The 21,144-nt window shown below is 34.6% G+C and overlaps 2 protein-coding genes and 1 pseudogene across 2 annotated transcripts; 1 reads left to right on the forward strand and 2 right to left on the reverse strand.

The window, feature by feature from the left end:
- The first annotated feature begins 2,694 nt into the window (after nucleotides 1-2,694).
- On the forward strand, nucleotides 2,695-10,904 carry LOC143597546 (serine/threonine-protein kinase BSK1-like). The gene is made up of 9 exons (XM_077076029.1): nucleotides 2,695-3,175; nucleotides 4,631-4,766; nucleotides 4,955-5,088; nucleotides 5,206-5,311; nucleotides 6,140-6,225; nucleotides 6,295-6,483; nucleotides 7,770-7,934; nucleotides 8,012-8,125; nucleotides 10,539-10,904. The coding sequence occupies exons 1-9, from the start codon at nucleotides 2,888-2,890 to the stop codon at nucleotides 10,779-10,781; spliced, it is 1,461 nt and encodes a 486-aa protein (XP_076932144.1). The 5' UTR covers nucleotides 2,695-2,887; the 3' UTR covers nucleotides 10,782-10,904.
- Nucleotides 10,905-12,321: 1,417 nt separating this feature from the next.
- LOC143597555 (ATP-dependent zinc metalloprotease FTSH, chloroplastic-like) lies at nucleotides 12,322-16,451 on the reverse strand. Its single transcript, XM_077076037.1, has 5 exons — nucleotides 15,156-16,451; nucleotides 13,952-14,198; nucleotides 13,176-13,359; nucleotides 12,912-13,083; nucleotides 12,322-12,678 (listed from the first exon to the last, which is right to left on the reverse strand). The coding sequence occupies exons 1-5, from the start codon at nucleotides 16,437-16,439 to the stop codon at nucleotides 12,457-12,459; spliced, it is 2,109 nt and encodes a 702-aa protein (XP_076932152.1). The 5' UTR covers nucleotides 16,440-16,451; the 3' UTR covers nucleotides 12,322-12,456.
- Nucleotides 16,452-17,793: 1,342 nt separating this feature from the next.
- LOC143597563 (pentatricopeptide repeat-containing protein At3g23020 pseudogene) lies at nucleotides 17,794-20,528 on the reverse strand (annotated as a pseudogene).
- Nucleotides 20,529-21,144: the final 616 nt, after the last annotated feature.

Genomic DNA, 21,144 nt, shown 5'->3' on the forward strand with positions numbered 1-21,144 from the left:
AAAACATAGCGCCGTTACATTATTTTAACGAATGTCCAATGAAAACAAATAGTATGAAGGTTGGGATCAGTGACAGTTATTTTCTATGTTAGGATTATTATCGGCCAACTGCATTAAATTGGGATTATTAAAATCCAAATTGCTAAATTTAATTGATATACATTAAAATTTTCCGATACATATGCTACGATGACTGTAAACCAAAGTTAAGGAAATATTTAAAGACTTGTAATTTATATGTTTTACTTAAAGTAATATAATTATCTATATAATATGAACCCATTATTTATCTTATTATCAATATATATATATATATATATATATATTTCTTTATTTTGTTTTATTATATTTTAGATCAGTCAGTATGTCACACATGTTCTAACCTAATTTTTACTAATAGTTTAATGGAAGAAAATGAAAAGTTGCTAACGTCTAAGGAAAGAGAAGAGAATAAAAATTATGAGATATGAGACAAATAGGAAAGCATATGGTACAACTCCAATATAATAAAACAAATGAATAATGATAATGTGAGATAAAATATTTCTTGCAACTAATGTATATGAAATTTCATCCACAAAAGCTCATAACATAATCCAAACTTCAAACCTAATAACTCCAAATCCAACCCGACCCTACAAACAAAACATTCAACCCCATAACACACGAAAAAGAAACACAACATAGTTGTCATCTGAAATGTTAAAAACTAAACAAATATGGAACTTTATTGATAAAATACCCGAACCCGAACCCGGGTCGGGTAATGATTACAAAAACGAGAGGTTCGAAAACCTGAAATGTTACAATAACTTTGCAATAGTGCGTTACTTAGAAAAAGATAAATTAAACCTTTTTAAAGTAGTCTTAAATTTTTTCGATACATTTGATTAGTTATTGAAATTTAATGGAAAACTGGATTTGAATAATTCGAAACTTAATGTAGTTGGCCGATAATAATCTCAACTTATAAAATAGTTGTCATCGGTTCTAACTTTCACACCATTTGTTTTCATCGGACCTTCGTTAAAAAAAACTTAACAACTTTAAGTTTTTTCCAAATTTCAAACTGATATTTTAGGGTTTTTGATCGAAATGAGGATACATATCGATTGATGTAAAACTTACCTCGAAATGGTGGTCCAAACGACCAAAGGATGCTTCAATTCCAGTGTTTAAACTTTTAGTTAACAAAAATTAAGTTGTTTGAGCGCCCTTTCGAGTTAAGTTTTAAATCAGTCGATTCGTATTCTCATTCTGATCAAAAGCCCTTAAACATCAATTTGAAATTTGAAAAACATAGCGCCGTTACATTATTTTAACGAATGTCCAATGAAAACAAATAGTATGAAGGTTGGGATCAGTGACAGTTATTTTCTATGTTAGGATTATTATCGGCCAACTGCATTAAATTGGGATTATTAAAATCCAAATTGCTAAATTTAATTGATATACATTAAAATTTTCCGATACATATGCTACGATGACTGTAAACCAAAGTTAAGGAAATATTTAAAGACTTGTAATTTATATGTTTTACTTAAAGTAATATAATTATCTATATAATATGAACCCATTATTTATCTTATTATCAATATATATATATATATATATATATATATATATATTTCTTTATTTTGTTTTATTATATTTTAGATCAGTCAGTATGTCACACATGTTCTAACCTAATTTTTACTAATAGTTTAATGGAAGAAAATGAAAAGTTGCTAACGTCTAAGGAAAGAGAAGAGAATAAAAATTATGAGATATGAGACAAATAGGAAAGCATATGGTACAACTCCAATATAATAAAACAAATGAATAATGATAATGTGAGATAAAATATTTCTTGCAACTAATGTATATGAAATTTCATCCACAAAAGCTCATAACATAATCCAAACTTCAAACCTAATAACTCCAAATCCAACCCGACCCTACAAACAAAACATTCAACCCCATAACACACGAAAAAGAAACACAACATAAAAACTTCATCATGCATTGTTATTTGGGGGACCCTTCACTCTTAGTCGGTTGAGACAAGTCTTTCTCTCTTCGTTCCTCTTGGATATGGGCTTAATCTAGGCATAAAATGTGCACATGGTAGGGGCAAGGTGGGGTCGCGATTGTGCTTTTTTTTCTTCTACTCGACCCTAAATTTATTGAAGGAACAATAATAAACCTTTGAATAAATGTTTTAAGATGATATCTCATCCGGTTTCATCCTCATCTTTTATAAAAAGATTACATCAGTTAGGATATATCTAGATCCACCGCCACACATCATACTTACGTGACTCAATCACATTGTTTCCGTTTCTCTTATCTCACATTTCACCCTTCATATTATAAATGTACAACTTGTAAAAGTAAAGAAAATTGATTTCAATTTAACATAATTGAGTTTATATTTCCTTTATTTATTAATCTATTTAATACCTGAGTTTCTAATCAAGTTTAAAATACAATAATTATTTAAAACTTACAATAACTAGAGTAAGGATAGTTTTTAATCAAATTCCCTTTGCCAAGTATCAAATAATTTATACCATCCAACCTTAAAAACATGTTAACATCACAAATAATATAATAATCTCTCCCCCAAATCTCAAGATTTTCTTCCTAAATTTGTCTTTAATCAAAATATCCATATTACAAAACCCCTCTCTCTCTAGTGGTTCCACACTTCCACTTTCATCTTCTTACCGCCTTTCAGATCTCTCTCTATCCACACGAGTGCATACATTTATTTTTACAAAATCTCTAATCTTTCTTATTATTCTCCAAAACCCATCTCTATTTAACCCCTTTAACACCCTTTTCTTGAAATGTCTCTTCTTGACTGAAAATACCAAAAAACAACTATTTTAACTCAATTGGCGAAATGGGTTGCTGCAATTCTTGTTTTTCTAAAGAACCCAGATCAGAAAACCCGCCGTCGAACGGAAAGGCGGCGGCTTTCGCCGGAGATAACGGTGGTGTGCCGGTGTTTTCAGAGTATTCGTTGGTGGACTTAAAAGGGGCGACCAATAACTTTAGTTCGGAGTATATTGTGTCCGAAAGCGGTGAGAAGGCGCCGAATGTTGTGTATAAAGGGAGGCTGCAGAATCGGAGGTGGATTGCGGTGAAGAAGTTCTCGAAAATGGCGTGGCCCGATCCCAAACAGTTTGCGGTACGGGTTGGGGTTTTGTTGGGGATTTGGGGGTTAGGGTTTACTGTTTAGTGGGTGTGTTTTGAGTGGCATTTTGTGGGTAATTAGGTTTTTGGGTAATTGGGTATTTGGGTGATAATGTTTTAGGGTTTATTGTTGTACCGACCCACCATAATTGGTACCGGTACGGGTATTCAGTTTTCGGGATTGGTACCATTTTGTTTTGGTATTTTCAATGGTACCGAACAAAAAAATTCGGTACAATATTTGGTATATGGTTTTACTTGTTTTCGGTATCGGTATTTTTTTGGTACAGTATGTGGTTGATTAGGTTTATTGTTGTATTGACCGCCCACAATCAGTACCGCAGTATTTGTTTTTCTATGTATTTGGTATCGGTACCAGTACTATTCTGTTTTGGTTTTTTTAATGGTACCAGTACTATATTCGGTATATGGTTTTTGCTCGTTTTTGGTATCGATTGTTTTCTATTTTTTGGTACGATATTGATCTCATCCCTTAGTGTTGCGTGGCTCTGTTTTGAATGCTATTATGTGGTTGATTAGGTTTTCTAAATTGGTATTCTTTGATTTGATTATGTGTGCATTTGGATTGTTGTAGTTTGTTATTGTTTGAAGGTTTTAGGGTTTTACAGTAGCGAGGTGTTTGGATTTGTTTTCTGAATATTAGTATGTGATATAAGTTATCAAAGATACTGTTTCGACATTTTTTTACTGCTTCAACCGATAATAATCACTTTAGATGGTGTAGATTGGTCATTAAATAATGATTATTTAAAGAGTTTATGTATGAAATAAGGGTATTTTGTCATATTTTCAAACACTAAGTATGATTGGGAAAATCACTTTCAAAATGCATATTCACTCGCACTCTTAGTTTGCAACTTAAATTCATGACATTGTTTTTGCATTTTATATAAAGCAAGAATTTTCATTCGATCTTTTATTTAAAAGCATGCTTGATTTTGGGTGATTGTTTTATTTGTACTTGAAATTCTGTTATTAGTGATTTCGAACAACTTGTGTTATTATAACCCAAAAAACCATCTTAATTAATATTATTTTTGTTAACATCAATTTTTTTGTGAAAATTGTAGTATTATACTAAATATTGATTTGTAGCGTCACTTTCAAAACACATATCCAGTCGTCCCCTGAGCTTGCAACTCAAATTCATTACTTTGATTTAAAGTTTCTTGCTTTTATTTGAAAATTTGTTTGATTCGTGTATTTTTGTTTTATTAAAGTTGTGAGATTACTATTTCATCTTCATAGATCTGTTAGTCTAAGTAAAAATAGCCAAACATGAGAAATTGTGATCTTGAACAAGTTGTGTTACTGTTAATCCAAATGCAAAAGGCCATCGTAAATTACTTTTTTTGTGCAAAGTTTAGCATTGTTATCTGGTTTTGAAAGTGGATAGCTTTTTTCATGTTAATTAATTTTGTTCTGTAAGGATGAAGCATGGGGAGTTGGAAAACTGAGGCATAAGAGGGTGGCAAATTTGATCGGTTATTGTTGTGACGGGGATGAAAGGCTACTTGTTGCAGAGTATATGCCTAACGATACTCTAGCCAAACATCTATTTCACTGTATGTCTTCATATTCTAATTTATACAACTTATAAAATCGTTTTATTTAATGATTGTAGATTATTATTATTATTATTATTATCATTATTATTATTATTATTGTGCTAGTAATAGTTTTGAAATAATCATTAACACATGATTATTGTGTATCTTTTATAAAATGGATACCTTTGTGATATATTTCACAGGGGAGAATCAAACAATTGAATGGGCAATGCGTTTACGGGTTGCTTTATGTATTGCTGAAGCATTGGATTACTGCAGTACCGAAGGACGTCCATTGTATCATGATTTGAATGCATATAGAGTTCTCTTTGATGAGGTGCTGTAATATTTCCTATTTGTATATTTATAATATGTTCTGTATTCAAATATAATGTAACGAATACCCTTGGGAGTTGATAAAATAATTTGATAACTTGATTGGAATATGTGACAGAATGGCGATCCACGGCTTTCATGTTTTGGTTTGATGAAAAACAGTCGGGATGGAAAAAGCTACAGCACGAATCTTGCATACACTCCTCCTGAGTATCTAAGAAACGGTACATTGTTTCAAACTTACATTATTTGAATTTTATAATTAATTTTTCTGTAGCAATTTTTTCTGCGTTTACAAGTATGAAACTTTTTCAAGATTGTATTGACCTTGATCTGAAAGTGATAGTTATATTAGTTTTTATAACCTTTTCTAGGAGTGAACTTTTGACATGGCATGAATCTAACACGAAAATCATGGGTTTGGGTTTAGTACCTGAACCCTTTTAGCTAAACAGGTCGTTCTTGTGTCAACTTGCTAGGCTCATGACTTCATGAGTTTACTCGTTTAACCATTTTTCTTTTTTAAATGTGTTTTATGCTATAAATTAAATTGGTTGAAATTCACATTAGATTTTATAATAAAAATGTAACTCTTTTATGTACACGTGTATTTTTTGTTATAAAGTTGTAATTTTAAAGTACTAATTTGTGAAAAAAAAATCTGGTTAAATGGGTCGTCTTTGTGTTAACTGAAAATATTCGTGTCACATTAGGGCTCATATGTCTAACACGATTTTCGGGTTCATTTTGGGTTGGAACCCCCAACTTGCAAACACGGCTCGTTTAGCACCCCCTACATTTAAAAGATAAATATTATCATTTATAATCTCCAAAACTATCATCAAAATAATTATCCATTTTTTATTGAATAAAGTGATTTAGTTGGCTGTAAAAACCTTTGACGACGTATAAATCGTACTAGATGTTTCTTTGTAACTAGTAAGTAAATATTATCCAAATTACCATTCTGACATAAATGAGCTAAAATTTCACCCAATTTTGATAGTTATATGCATTGTCACCTAATAATTATGTTCTTTTTTCTTAAATAGGGAGAGTTACTCCCGAAAGTGTTAGTTTTAGCTTCGGGACAGTTCTTTTGGATCTTCTGAGTGGAAAACATATTCCTCCAAGTCACGTAAGCAAGCCTAATACGCTAATTAACTTTTAACATTTCAAAATTTTGGACATTTGATGTTTGTTGCAGGCGCTTGAAATGATTCGTGGCAAAAATATTCTTTTGTTGATGGATTCACATCTAGAGGGAAACTTTTCAACCGAAGAAGCAACCGTTGTTTTTGATCTTGCTTCGCGTTGCTTGCAGTACGAACCAAGGGAACGACCTAATACTAAAGAACTGGTTGCGACACTTGCTCCATTGCAGAAGAAACCTGATGTTAGTCTCTACTTTCATTTTCGTGTTTTACTAAATTATTTTTATTAATAAAATAATTAGGGGTGTAGAGTGTAGACGAGCTGAGCCTAAGCTCGTTTAGGCTCGAGCTAGGTCCGTTTAACTTAAGAGAGCTTGGACTTGAGCTAGGTTTGTTTATATTTCTCAAGCTTGAGCTTGGTTTTTGAGTAGTTTTTCTAGCTCTAGCTCAATTCGTTTATATTTATTAATAGTGTAGTTTTATATATATATTTATAATTATATTTATATATTTGTTGTTGCAAAAATTTATATATATTATAGTGTATATTATTTAATTCTTTTTATCAAAATTTTGTACATCATATTTTCTATATTAATCTATATTTTGTTTATTAAATATAATTATATAAATAAAAGCTTAATTTTGCCTCGCGATCTGGCTCGAACTCAATATATGAAGCGCAGGCTCAACATCGTTTATTATATGAATCTTAGTAAAAGCTCGGCTTGATTCGAGTTTTCAGCGAGCTGATCTCGACTAGCTTACCAGCAGATCGTCTCATTTACACCCATAAGTATAACCCAAATTAGATCTTAATTTTATTAATATAGGTTTCGTATTCGTGTTTAATATTTTAGGTATATATCAGTTAAAAAGATGGGGCAAAAAAGTTTTGACTGGTCAACCCTATTTGACCCATTTGTTGACTTGTTAAATAGCCCGCCTGACCCGCCCATATTGCAACCTCTTTGGATCCTGATTTTTGTGCAGTTGATTTAATTTTTTTAGCTTAATAATAAAACTAAAATTGGGCCGATGTAGGGTGTATATGAAATTTCTCCAAAAGTCAAACGGGTCACTCAAAGTGTATTCATATCTGCTTACAGTATTCTATTTTTTATGATAGTGTACTTCGTTATAATAATATTTAAAATGTATATTGTTTATGAAATACTGATAACTTTGAGAAGCTATTGGCTTAGTCAACTCTACCTGACCCGACCCATTTTAACCCATATAAAACCATCTATTTTGATCATATAAAACTGCCAGTTTTGTGGCTGTACTTGTTTAATTTATTATTATTTTATATTTTTTGCTCAATAATAAACTAAATTTTGGTTGACCGTCGATGTAGGTTATATTTTACCTAGTCAAACGGGTCAAATTGGCCTGGCCCGTTTTGACTCATATGAAACTACTACCCATTTTAGCTTGTTAAACAAGCCGCTGTTATAAGTGTACAATCTCATTTGTGACAACTGTTGAAATCATTAATTAACCAAAGGAAAATATGTATATGTAGGTCCCCTCTTATCAAATGCTCGGGATCCCAAAACACGAAGAAGCACCATCCACACCGCCACATCCGCTTTCTCCAATGGGCGACGCATGTTCAAGGATGGATCTGACAGCAATCCACCAGATATTAGTCATGACACATTATAAAGATGATGAAGGCACTAATGAGGTTATCTAGTTTAAACATTACATGTTTTTGTTTCATGATTCTGATGTTTGTGTATTGATGATGATGTTTTTTTTCAGCTTTCGTTTCAAGAGTGGACTCAACAAATGAGGGATATGTTGGAGGCGAGGAAGCGTGGGGATCTAGCTTTTCGTGATAAAGATTTTAGAACTGCAGTTGATTGTTATTCTCAGGTACTTATTATTGCATTATCTTATATTATAAATTCCATATGCTTTATATTTCACTGGTTCAAAAGATTTAAGATCATGTATAGTGGAGTGGCAATCATGACCCTTGTGTAAATGGGTTGATTTGGGTTATGTTTAAACGGGCCAAATAAATTTTTTATGTTAAAAAATAAATAGTATCAAATAGAATTCAAAACACTTAAAAAGTTTATTGAACATAATGACTATTATTTTCCTCTGTCTCTATAAACATTTTAACCTCATACAGAATTGTACATAAAAGAAGGGTAATAGGGTATTATGTCAAAATATGAAAGTGGATATATTTGATATAATACATCTTTGTTAGGTAAATATGATATATTTTGAAGGATATATATGAAATTATTATTTTTATATATTTTGGTTTTCTAGAAGAAAATGTTAGTAGTTTATAGTAATTTTTAGCTCTTCAAATGATAAAATACTATGTTATTTATTAGAAAGTTCATGTAAATGGGTCTATTTTGGGCCATGTTTAATGGTCAATTAAATTTTTTTATCTAAAATTATTAATATCAAATATGCCCACTGAAAAACACTTAAAAGTTTCATGATTACCCATTTCATTAAATACAATGATTATTATTCCTTTCTTTGTTTCTTCACACTTTAACCGCATAACATAAATCCTTACATAAGAGAAGGCTATTATTTGTCAAAACCGTAGACTTGGGCATGGTTGATATAATAATTGTTAGTTGGGCGAATATATATGATGGTATCTTTTTTTAATTAACTTGGTCTTTGAAGAGAAGGTTGGCATTTTTTTTTAATAATATGCGGTTCTTTAAAATAGTAAATATATTGTTATTTGGTTAAAAATTCATGTAAGGCTATGTCTAAACTCTACGGGTCAAATAAATCTTTTAACTAAAATGTTAGTATCAGATATAACCACTCAGAACACTTAAAAGTTTCATTTCTACTCATTTCATTGAATCCAGTGACGATTATAGTCATCTCTTTTTTCATTACATTTTAACCTCATAACATAAATCCTAACGTAAGATAAGGGTGCTAATGTCAAAATATGAAGATGGGTTTATCTGATATTATAATTGTTGGGTATATATGATAATTACTTGTAAATGAGGTGTATGACATACTCTTTAAATGTAAATGCGTCAAACGGGTCAAATAAATCATTTTTAAAAGCTAATATCAAATATTCCCACTCAAAACACTTAGAAAAAGTTACTATGAATATTCCCACTCAAAACACTTATCCCATCGGTAAATGTGATATGTTTTGAAGAATTGAAGGGTATTGCATAATTACCACTTTTTTTCTTAAATAATTTGGTTTTCTGAAGAAACAAGGTAGTACCTTTTAGTAATTTGTAGTTCAATTAGTAAATGTCTTGCTATTTTACTGAGAAAGTGTATGTCATTATTGCTATTATAATAGTAGGATGGAGATGTTATGTTGAGAACACTGCGAGAGCCGCATAAAGCGCTTGTATGGTGTGCATTAATGATGTAATGAGGTATTGGGTAGCCGGTGTATGTAACAATCTTTTGTATAACACTTAAAGCAAGAGATCTAAGGGCATTATGCGGTTCTTGTAGTTCTCAGCATCATAGTTGTTAATAGCGTTCATAGTTAACACCATAGCGAATAGTGTAGCCGGGTGATGATCTATCGCTATCCGAGTATAGCGCCCTAATCAGTGTTGCAAAAAGTCCGACTAGGTGCCGATTAATCCTCGATTAATCGCTAGTCTCCATCCCTCTAATTAATCATGGGCTAGTTGGCCAATTAATCGGTCAATGGTCAAATATGGCCAAAATCACGATTAATCGGACTTGGTCAGCGTTTTCTGGCGAGGTTCCAGCCAAAATCATCAGTTTCAAATGAGATTCAGGCCAAAATGTATGTGTATATATAAAACTGAAATTATACATTAAAGTCCAATATGGTTAATCTTGATTAATCGCTAATCCCCACCCCACCGCCTGACTAGCGACTAGCGATTTCTACAACACTGGCCCTAATAGCGTGACAAATAGCAATAATTTAGGGTTTTTTAATACATAAAGCGATAATTATATTTATGTCAATAAAGTAGCACAATTTTAGGTTTTATGTTAAGTATACACATGAAAAGAGTGTATTTAGATATAATATGCATATAAAATATTTCTTTCTTTTTTTTCTAGTGTGTTGCTAAACATAAAATAGCGCTCGCTATTTCATCGCTATCGCTATGTAATGTATAGGTAGCTTGTCGCTATCGTCCGCTATTCACGATTAGCTATGCTCAACGTATAATGTAACCATGTTGATATGATAATCATGGGACAAGTAAACCATGGTTCAGTTGGTTTTAATGGTCAACCAGTTTACTAATATCTTTTTGACTTTAACATGTAGTTCATCGATGTTGGCACGATGATATCACCAACCGTGTATGCAAGGCGCAGCCTCTGCCACCTCATGTGTGACCAACCAGATGCCGCCCTTCGTGACGCGATGCAAGCACAGTGCGTGTACCCTGATTGGGCAACTGCATTTTACATGCAGGCCGTTGCCCTTGCCAAGCTGGACATGCAGAAAGACGCAGTTGATATGTTGAATGAAGCTGCGACTCTTGAAGACAAAAAACGCGCCAAATGATTATAATAGTATGTTTTCCTATGTTGTTGTAAGCATGTCATGAGTATTATTATTGTGGTTAAGTAGTAGTGGTGGGAATGAATAACCTGTCTTCTTTTATTTATTTATTTTTAATTTTTGTTTTTTTTTAATCTGGATTGTGTGAGATGGGAAACTTGTACATTGATTTATCAAACTTATGGTTATATAAATAGTGTGGAATTCAGGGAGTGTGCTAGTGTAGAGTAATGTTCTCGGCCCGATTCCTGGCTTGTGAAGACGAGAATAATGAGTTACAACCAAACGCCCCCATCGACACAACTTGGTGTTACAAGCCTTTTTATTCAAAAGAATGAATCGTCACAACGGGATAGTAGGTGGATTTAATTTAAGAGTAGCTAAGAATAGTCTCCCTACAATTCGATTGGGTTGACCCGAAAACCCCATTCTTTGGTTTAGTCAGTTTTATCTTAAGCCACTCTCTTTAGTTAAATCTATAAAAATAGAAAATTGGTTACGAACCGGAAGTAGAAGAGAATTTTTGTTCGGGTTTTGGTTTGGTTTGAACATATTTGTTTATAACTTTATATTGAAAACATGACACTTCTAAAGCTACCATGAAAGTAACTTTGTAAATAACTTATATAGCTATGTAGTAAAGTTTGCTTAAGCAATACAAAATGTTGTCATGTCTCGCATTCGATGCAAGTCGTATCTAAAAACTACAAGTGTCGTCAGGAAAAGCCTGAACTTAGTAGACGCTAAATGTCCCCAATTGTAGAAACATAACTTTATGACACCAGGGTTAAAAATTAAGGACCATACTAACGAAAGATGAAGTATAGCATATCTATTAGCATTTAATTTGTAATAATGAGAAAAGCATTAGGTATATACAATGTTAAAGGGATTCAGGACCCAACAAAAGAACTAATTTTGTAACACCTTTATATTTTGCAATGATGTGAGATAACAAGTAACTATAACTTAAAATTAAGATTAAGTTTGATTTGTGGGGATCATGAGGTAACAGGTGTTCCCATCTTAGACTGCTTGTGATTTGATTAGTTAAGGCGTCATGTCACTGTCACGCTGTATAGGCTTTAACTAACCAACACTTTAATAAGGGTGTTGTGGTTTTAGTTTAGTAAAACAACGGTGAATTGTGGTGGACCCCATCTCTTTTAGCCTCTCAAGCCTAGTTGGCCAGAGGAGAAGATGGAGAGTGCGTCTGCATAGCATTGTGGTTTCAGGTTGCCAAGTCACAAATAAAATAATTTAAACAATTTGCCGTAAAATGTGTTGGTGTATCTAGACGGCACATATTGACAGGATATTTTACATTCAAGCTACCATTACATTAAGTTATTTATAGGTGTGAAATTGATCAAAAATTTAATCTCCAAGATAGAGTCAACGGTGTAGTTTTAGTTTTGAATGATTCAATGAATGGTTTGTTGGTTCATTTGTATTTTGAGTTTGTAGCTACTTGCTAGTGCTTGCTTTTTTTTTTTTTTTTGTAATATAACTACCATTAAAAATAATATAACATGAAAACAAGTGGAAATGCTACAACTATCATGAAAAAAAGAGTTAATTTTACAATTTTCAAAATATTTAGAGTGATTATATACTTTGATAACTATAATCAAGTTTGTGCAAACACTAGATTACACACATAAAAAAGTGTTTGAATCTAGGCAATGTAGAGTTCAGCTTTGCCATCAATGAAAAGGCTCATGAACTCTTCACCGTCAACCGTTTCCTTCTCGATAAGAAGTTGAGACAGCTTGTGCAATATGTCGATATGTGTTGTGATGATAGTCGTCGCCCTCTCGTATGCACGTTCAACAAGTTCCCTCACTTCCGCATCTACAATGTCTGCGGTTGCCATTGAATAATCTTTCTGGGATGACATCTGCAAAATCATTTCCATATTAAAAACCAAAATAATTACAATTCCAACCTATTTGCTTATGTTTTATCTCAAATGGTTCAAATAAAAAGCGAAAACTTCACACAATATTAATCAAAGATTCATATGTCTCATTTGTATCGAAATTAAAAAAAATAACTAAGTGATCTTATGAGAAAATTAAAAAACTTGATTACTACTGTGTAAAGCTACCAAAATAAAAATAAAACCAGTACCTGTTGTCCCAAGAATGGGTTACCGCCACCACCACCTATTGCCACCTGGCCGATCTTTTTGCTGAACCCGAATCTCTCAACCATTTGCCTTGCCACACGCGATACTTGCATGAAATCGTTTGATGCTCCGGTTGTAACATTTTCTTTTCCAAAAATAACCTCCTCGGCAACCCTGTGATGCAAAATGCATTAATTGCTTTGTTTTCAAGTTTGTTTTTTTTTAAATGAAAAAAGACGATTTTGCCCCTGGAATGAGTGTTATACCTTCCACCAAGAGCGACTGCCATTTGGTTTTCAAGGTAACTTCTGCTGTATAAACCAGACTCGAGTCTTTCTTCACTAGGGGCAAAAAAGGTAAGACCGCCGGCTTGACCACGAGGAATGATGGATATCTTTGCTACAGGATCATACTCTGGCATCAAGGCACCAACTAGTGCATGACCGGCCTCTGCAAAATCAATATGCGTTTTAAGTAATAGTAAAATGACTAAAATACCCTTGTTCATTGAAAAAAAATAAGATCAATGGTTACAACAATAACATCAGGCGCTAGACAGCTTCAAAAATTTCCATATAAATGATATAATGAAAAATTGCAAACTACTATGATATGCAAAATGACAACAATGTTTCCTTTAAAATGACTAAAATACCCTTGTGCACCAGAACGATAACATCATTAGTTACAGTGATGACATCAGGCGATAGCTTCAAAATTTTCCATAAAATGAAAAATTGCATATTACCATGATATGCAATAGGCTACATGGCCTATAACATGTGTTCTCTTAGAAAAATGTTTTAAATTACCCTTTTCATGCATTAAAATCATAAGATCAATCGTTGAAGTGACCGACAACCGATGAATGGATAACTTTATCATGAAACATTTTCAAAGCAAACAATGCCATTTCTCATGACGTTTGACAAACATAATTCACAAACTATAAATGGTAAATCGTGCTTGGTTACCATTATATGTAAAATGTCTAGAACACCCTTTTGTAAAAAAGTGAAAAGAAGAATATATGTTTGGTTACCATGATATGCAACAAGCTTCTTTTTCTCTTCAGAGACGACCGCGTTTTTCTTCTCTGGACCCGCAATGATTCTCTCAAGAGCATCTGCTATCTCATCTTTGCTTATTTCCTTGAGCTCACGTCTAGCGGCAAGAATGGCGGCTTCATTCATCAGGTTCTGCAAATCAGCCCCGGTGAAACCTGGAGTCCGCCTAGCAATCTTATCAAAATCCACATCTTTTGCAAGTGCCTTTCCCCTTGAGTGCACCTATCACATATAACAAAACAAAGTTACATTGCATCTCCTAAAGATGTAAACTTTGAGTTTTAACATGTATAAATTGACAATAATACCCTTCAAAGATAACAAGAACCGGAATCTACGAACCAAAATCAATGGCATTACAATTTAATTACTAATGACATGACAATAGGCACATAAATGATTATAGCTTGACATTACTATCGTTATTGCAGCCCCGCTAATTCATTAATGGTAATCAGATTCATGCAACTTTTAGTTAACACATCCACGGTTGTAACTTGTAACCAAGCCGAGCCAGTTGTTAATGAGCTGAATTGTTGAGCTTGAGCTCGGCTTGTCAAAAGCTCGAGCCTATGAGTTGGCTCGTTTTATTTTTAAAGTTTTTAAAATATTGTATTTTTGTATTTTTCACACATATTGATATAAATATAAACTAAAAGTAACATTTTGTAACATACATAATGCAGAATTAATAAACTACAGAATTCAGAATTTATTAATATTATCATTTGGATTATAATGTAATATATATACTAAAATTTGGAATTTACTTTGTAAACGAAGGCTTTCAATATTAAGAGAGATGGTTTTCCGTTACAAAAATGTCATACGGGTTTATGTTACACACACACACACACATAAATTTGGGGCTTTAATTTAAACGAGCCAGCAAACGAGTAAGCCACAAGCCAAGCTGACCTTGGCTCAGACTCAGCTCATTTACAGACTGGGCCAGCTCGGCTCATTTACAAACCAAGCCAGAGTAAATACGCCGATTTCGAGCTAGTATTTTCAATAAAGCTGTGAGATTTTGAACAGCCCTAAACTCATCTATGATTCGTTTTTCATGTTCAACTAATTCAACTAGCTCGTGCAATCACAACAAAAGCACATAATAAACAAAAGTTAACCAACAACACCAACAAACATTCATGAAACACAAACAAAAGATGGTCAAACCTGAAGAATCTTGACTCTACCAGCAACATCCGGCCTGTCAACAGTCACCTGCCGATCAAACCTTCCCGGTCTCAACAACGCCGAATCCAGCACATCAGGCCTGTTAGTAGCAGCCAAAACAATAACACCCGAGTTCCCCGAAAACCCATCCATTTCCGTCAACAACTGATTAATCGTTTGCTCCCGTTCATCATTCCCACCTCCTAAACCCGCCCCTCTCTGCCTCCCAACCGCATCTATCTCATCAATAAACACAATACACGGCGCCTTCGACTTCGCCTTCTCAAACAAATCCCGAACCCTAGACGCACCCACACCCACAAACAGTTCCACAAACTCAGACGCCGCACACGAGAAAAACGGCACCCCAGCCTCACCCGCCACAGCCCGTGCCAAAAGCGTCTTTCCCGTCCCAGGAGGGCCCACTAACAAACACCCTTTCGGAATCTTAGCTCCCAAAGCAGTATACTTATCCGGATTCTTCAAAAAATCAACAACCTCCTGCAACTCCAGCTTCGCCTGATCCGCCCCCGCCACGTCAGCAAACGACACTCCAGTCTCAGGAACTTCCTGAAACTTGGACTTCGAACGTCCGAAATCCATGGGCCCGCCCAGCCCACCGGGCCCACCCGGCCCGCCCTGTGACCGTCTAAACAAGAAAAACAAACCACCAAATGCCAACAAAGGAAACAACAAATTCCCAATAAACCCAAGCAACCCGTTGGTGGCCTCGCCTTCGGACACCGAAATATCCACCCCGTTCATCGCCAATATATCGATAAGGTCCGGATCATTCGGGACCACCACGGAGGCTCTCCGACCGTCCGTGGCGGTTAACTGCAACACACCCCCATCTTTGCTAAACCTAACCCTCTCAACCTTACCCTTTTTGACCGCATTCAAGAACTCGCTGTACCGCCATTGACTGCCCTCAGGAAGGTCATTACTTGAGGGCTTTGGTGCAGTGAGAACGTTTGATTGTGCAAAAGGTGATGAATTGGTTGATGGGTTTTGTTTAACAAGCTCGGCCTGAAGTGGGTTTTGAGTGGGAGGTGGTAATTGTGAGTCTGTGTCAGCTAAGGCCTGAATTGGTGTTCCGATTGTGGAGGATAATAATATAGCGGCGGCTAAAGTGGCGTTTGATTGGATGGATGAACTGGGTTTCTGGTTGAGGATTGATTTGGGGATAAGGAGCTTGGTTGTTGTTGTTCTTGAATTGGGTTTGTGGGTTGAAAGCAAGAGCTTAGAGCCTAAGAAATTGGTGGAAAGAATGGTGGAAGCCATTGATGAGGGTTTGAAGGTGTTTGGTGAACTGGGTGTATAAATAATTGAATGGAATCGAGGGATTAATATGTGAAGGATGAAGGGGTTTCATGCAGCAATGGAAGCCATAGGTTTTTTTGAGTTTTGAGTGATGGATTGGGTTGCATCTACGTGTTCTAATTATCACCCTGTTTATCCATACAATTTATACTTGAATGTTAAATTTTCGATATTTGGAGACCTTCAACATTAGCACTTGTTGTGGTGCTTAAAAACCAATGTTTTTATAATCGGCGAACCGGATGGACTGTCGGTTAAACCGGTCGGATCAGTCGTACAACTTTTTGTTTAAAAAACACGGTTAACATTCAGTTCTTCGGTTGGACCGGTGAACCGCTTCGAACCGGTTGGTAATTAAATAACCGAGCGAACTATATAAAACCAGATCAGTCAAGTGGCCGATTTCCGGTCGGACCAATCGAACCGGTCTGGTCTCAAAAACAATGCTTAAAAGTTGTTAGTTAATCTTCAAATTATAAGAATTAACATTGTTAACAAAACCAATTACATTACAACACGTAATGACACGAATTCGGTTTGTATCAGTTAAATTTGTAATGGTATTAACGTTGTCAAAATTGTAAACATAAATTAGCAAATAGTTACATAAAAAGTATAAAACAAAAAAGAAAAACTAATGGAGCATAAGCACATTCCGTCACATGACTAATTCACGTACTTGTGATACCAAACCATGTCTATTTATCTTTAGTATAATAAATAAGTTTTCATCACTTTTTTAAAGGCTTTGACTAAAACTTAAGGCCTCTTAAAAGATTGACACCTTACATCACACTTGGACACTATTAGGCCAAAAGACTCTCTGGTAATAATTATGTTTAATTAACTCATTGTTTAACAAGTTTAATGTTTATACATATAAAATAAACTATCATTACAATTTACGACAAATAGCAAATTTCAACGGAGTTACAATAAATACTTTTCTTTACTATATAATTTCAACTATATTGTTGCCAATTTGAAGGCCATGTTTTAAGAAAATGACAAAGTTGAGTACGCTAGAATATTTGATTAATAGAGATTTCACCGACCACAAAACATGTTCTAGTTTGTTCCACGAATGGTGTTTGACTAAATCAAACATTCACTTGTAAACAAGATGGCCAAATAACATACTTAAACTTGGACATTTCATGACACATTTTTAGTTCAACATCTCATTCACATTTAGCTTCAATCTGAACACTTGTTGTGTTGTTACTTCTCATTCAAATCTACCCTCTTCACAACATTTATTTTATGAAACTGATATAAATAAAATATGTGCAATAATATAATGTTACATTAGTTAAAAACAACAATCTTATAATGATACAAACACTTTCCATGATACAACAAACAATCTTATATGAACATACAACACAATCCTAGATCCTAAATTATGAACTTTGAATACAACTAAATCATCACTATTCACTAATCATTAATATCAAAATAAACCATACCAACAACTGAATCAAGAATATCTAACCATGCCTTCAAACCACTCTCATTATCATCTCGCCACATAACTTCAAGATTCTTAACTGCTTTCTTCACAACACCGCGCTTCATAAGAACAACTCCAAGCGATTTAAAACTCGACTCGTTTGGCTGAACACCCGACTCAACCATCTCCTTGAATATCATCACCGCCTCTTTAAATCTACCATCCGACGCATACAATTCAACAACATTATTATAACTTAGCAAATCGGTCAAAAAGCCTAACTCCCTCATCTCTTTCACAACCTCAAAAGCTTCATCAAAGCTACCAATTTTCTTGTACATACACAACATCATCGCGTATGAAAACTCGTTCGCTGTCCGGTTTCTTCTCAGCTTTTCAAATATTTCCTCTGCGGGTTTGACCATTGACCGTTCGGTGTATAGGTCAATCATACAGTTGGAAGAATAAACATCTGCACCCTTGTCTACGTCTAGCTTTTGAAGCATATAATATGCTTCTTCTGCTTCTTTTAAACACCCGACTTTCGTGTAGAGTTTAATCAAAGAATTACATATGATGCCATTTAAACACAAACCCGTTTCTTTCATTTGATTCACATAATGTAACGCTTCTTTAACGTCTCCAACATCCGCATACGCATTAATCAACACGCCATAAACAACCACATCCGGGTTTATGTTGCATTCAATCATTTCTTTAAACAAACTGACCGCCTTTTTTAACTGACCATGTTTTATTAAACTTGAAATAACCACACTGTATGGTATACAGTCGGTCACCAACCGGGATTCTTGCATTTTCCTTAAATAAAAAGTAGCTTTTTCCGGAAGATCAGCACTTGCTAACATTTGGATTATTGAATTGTAGCTGCATTTATCCGGTACCACACCATGTTCGTTCATATTATCGAATACCTGACACGCATTATCGTATTTCTTGTTAACCCCATACGCTTTGATCATCACGTTAAATTCGCGCACTGTTAAATTTCCTCGTTCTTGACAGCATTTGAAAACATTTTCGGCTTCCGAAATGTGACCACGTTCTCCAAACGCGTCAATACTCGCAGAGTAGCACTCGGGGCTCATTTTTCCGTTAACATGAAACTGATTAAACCACAACCATGCTTTTTCAAGCAAACTCGATTCGATATACATTCGTGTAACCGAAGATTGTGTGAATTCATCTATTTCAAGATCTTTTTGACCCATCTCGGTTAGAAGCTCTTCTGCTTCAGGAACCATACGTCTTATTGAAAACGCATATAACAGCGTACGGTAAGTCACATGTTCTGGCTCAAGAGACGCTTCTTGCATCTTTTTAAAATACCCTTTTGCCATAATAATATTGTCATGCTTAACATGAAGTGAAATGAGTATATTATACGTTCGTGTATCCGGTACACACTGAAACCGTTCCATTTTGTTCATTAATGATGTAACTTCATCTAACCGACCATGAGTACCAAACATATGAATCATCGTGTTGAGTGTAACCGTGTTTGGAACAATACCTTCTTTAAGCATCTGGTTAAACGTGTCATACGCGTCATTTAGTCTTCCGGCTTTACCATAATTATCAATCAAGGTGTTATACGTATACGTGCTTAAAGGTTGAATCTTTGTCGGGGTGGTTTTATGAACCGACCATTTCTTAAAGTAAGACTCAGCCTTTTCAAACTCGTCTGCGGTTTTGTACATTTGAACAACGATCCCCATCGTGACCTCATCGGGTGTTATTCCTTTATTGTTCATTACATCTAACCAATAAATTGCTTTCTCTCTAATCCCGCCTTTACTATAAACATCAATCAAAGTTCCATACGTGGAATTAATCGGTTCAACTCCACTTTTCTCCATTTCGTCCTTTAACGTCTCGAGCTCGTTCCACTTTTTACATTTACCGAGGGTTCGAATCATTATGTTGTAATGAATTACATTCAATTCATAACATCCTTTCGTTTTAAACCATTTAAAAATCTCCATAGCCCTTTGCCAATCCTTTTGCTCCTTCAAGATTATCGTTTTTTCCTTCTTGGTTAGAGTAAATTCCCACGGTTTAAACGCAACGTCCAAGTTATCAACTCGTTCCAAAGCGCGTAATATAGCCGGAATACACCCTCCGTACCTCGCCCATTTCGTCGAACACCTGGTGTGCACCTTTTTAACCACTTTATTTTCACTCAGAACTTTCGTCGAACACTTGGTGTGCAACTTTTTAACCTCATTCTCACTCAGTAAATTGGTCGAACACTTGGTGTGCACCTTTGTAGCCTCATCTGGGTTGGGTTTTGGTTCAACAAAAGCTTGTTTTTTGTGGAATTGAGGTGGTTTTGGAGGTGGGTTATGGTGTTTCTTGATGAATTGGTGGCGTGGAAGAGGAACTGAAACTTGGCAGCCATTGTTGTTATTGTTGGGTTTTGAGGGTTTAAGTGGATGGAGAATTGGGATGCATGTTGAGTCTAAATGCTGAAGCTTTACAAACATTGGTTACGTTAATTATTGTTTCAGAAAACTTTTGGATGAATCAGTATCTGAATCAACCGAAGACTTCAAGCCGTCTAAATTTAAAATTTGAATGATTGAATTCAGTATGTGGACTCATGAATTGTGGGCCATCCGATTTTTGGAGGGTATCATATTTTGTTTTAAATAATAATACTTTGAATTATTATTTTTTGTTTGAACTACCAACAAACATAGAGGGCATAGGTATTTCGTACGAGGTTGACATTTACAAAATGCTACCGTCATCTGGCCCAACCTAGTTGTACGAAGCCCACCTCCAAGTTCTTCAGTTCCGGGGAAAACTCACCCCCGTCAGAAGGCCCAGTGGTGGTAAAACCCGGACGACCTCAGGATCGAACCGGAAATCATAAATATCTCAGTATTCATTAATTGAGTCACTCATGTCCCCTTCAAAGTGTTATAAACGGTGATTGAACTTGAGTCTTTATTGAGAAACTCATTTTTCCTACCACTATAATTATATATTGAATTATTATATTATACATAACAAAGTACAAGTATGGTGTCACATTACCATGATTGATCCATGTGGCACCGTATAATTGGACTAGACAATGCTTGGGTTTATAATGTAATAACTCTGGTTTTCGAATTTATATAAATACCCGCTTCGTTTCGATGTTCGGGTTATTCTATAAAAATATTGTGTTTATCGAGAAGATTA

This window comes from Bidens hawaiensis, unplaced genomic scaffold, assembly GCF_021521415.1.
Source record: "Bidens hawaiensis isolate Kalapana, Puna unplaced genomic scaffold, B.hawaiensis_p1.1 tig00001792_1, whole genome shotgun sequence".
Classification (NCBI taxonomy): Eukaryota; Viridiplantae; Streptophyta; class Magnoliopsida; order Asterales; family Asteraceae; genus Bidens; species Bidens hawaiensis.

What these genes read in the sequence shown, in the direction of transcription:
- LOC143597546 (XM_077076029.1), top strand. Translation starts at nt 2,888, where the DNA reads ATGGGTTGCTGCAATTCTTGTTTTTCTAAAGAACCCAGATCAGAAAAC. An exon ending in AGCCAAACATCTATTTCACT is followed by an intron (nt 4,767 to 4,954) that starts GTATGTCTTCAT and finishes TATATTTCACAG; the next exon opens with GGGAGAATCAAACAATTGAA. An exon ending in TCCTGAGTATCTAAGAAACG is followed by an intron (nt 5,312 to 6,139) that starts GTACATTGTTTC and finishes TTTCTTAAATAG; the next exon opens with GGAGAGTTACTCCCGAAAGT.
- LOC143597555 (XM_077076037.1), bottom strand. Translation starts at nt 16,439, where the DNA reads ATGGCTTCCACCATTCTTTCCACCAATTTCTTAGGCTCTAAGCTCTTG. An exon ending in GTAGAGTCAAGATTCTTCAG is followed by an intron (nt 14,199 to 15,155) that starts GTTTGACCATCT and finishes TATATGTGATAG; the next exon opens with GTGCACTCAAGGGGAAAGGC. An exon ending in GAAGCTTGTTGCATATCATG is followed by an intron (nt 13,360 to 13,951) that starts GTAACCAAACAT and finishes TTGATTTTGCAG; the next exon opens with AGGCCGGTCATGCACTAGTT.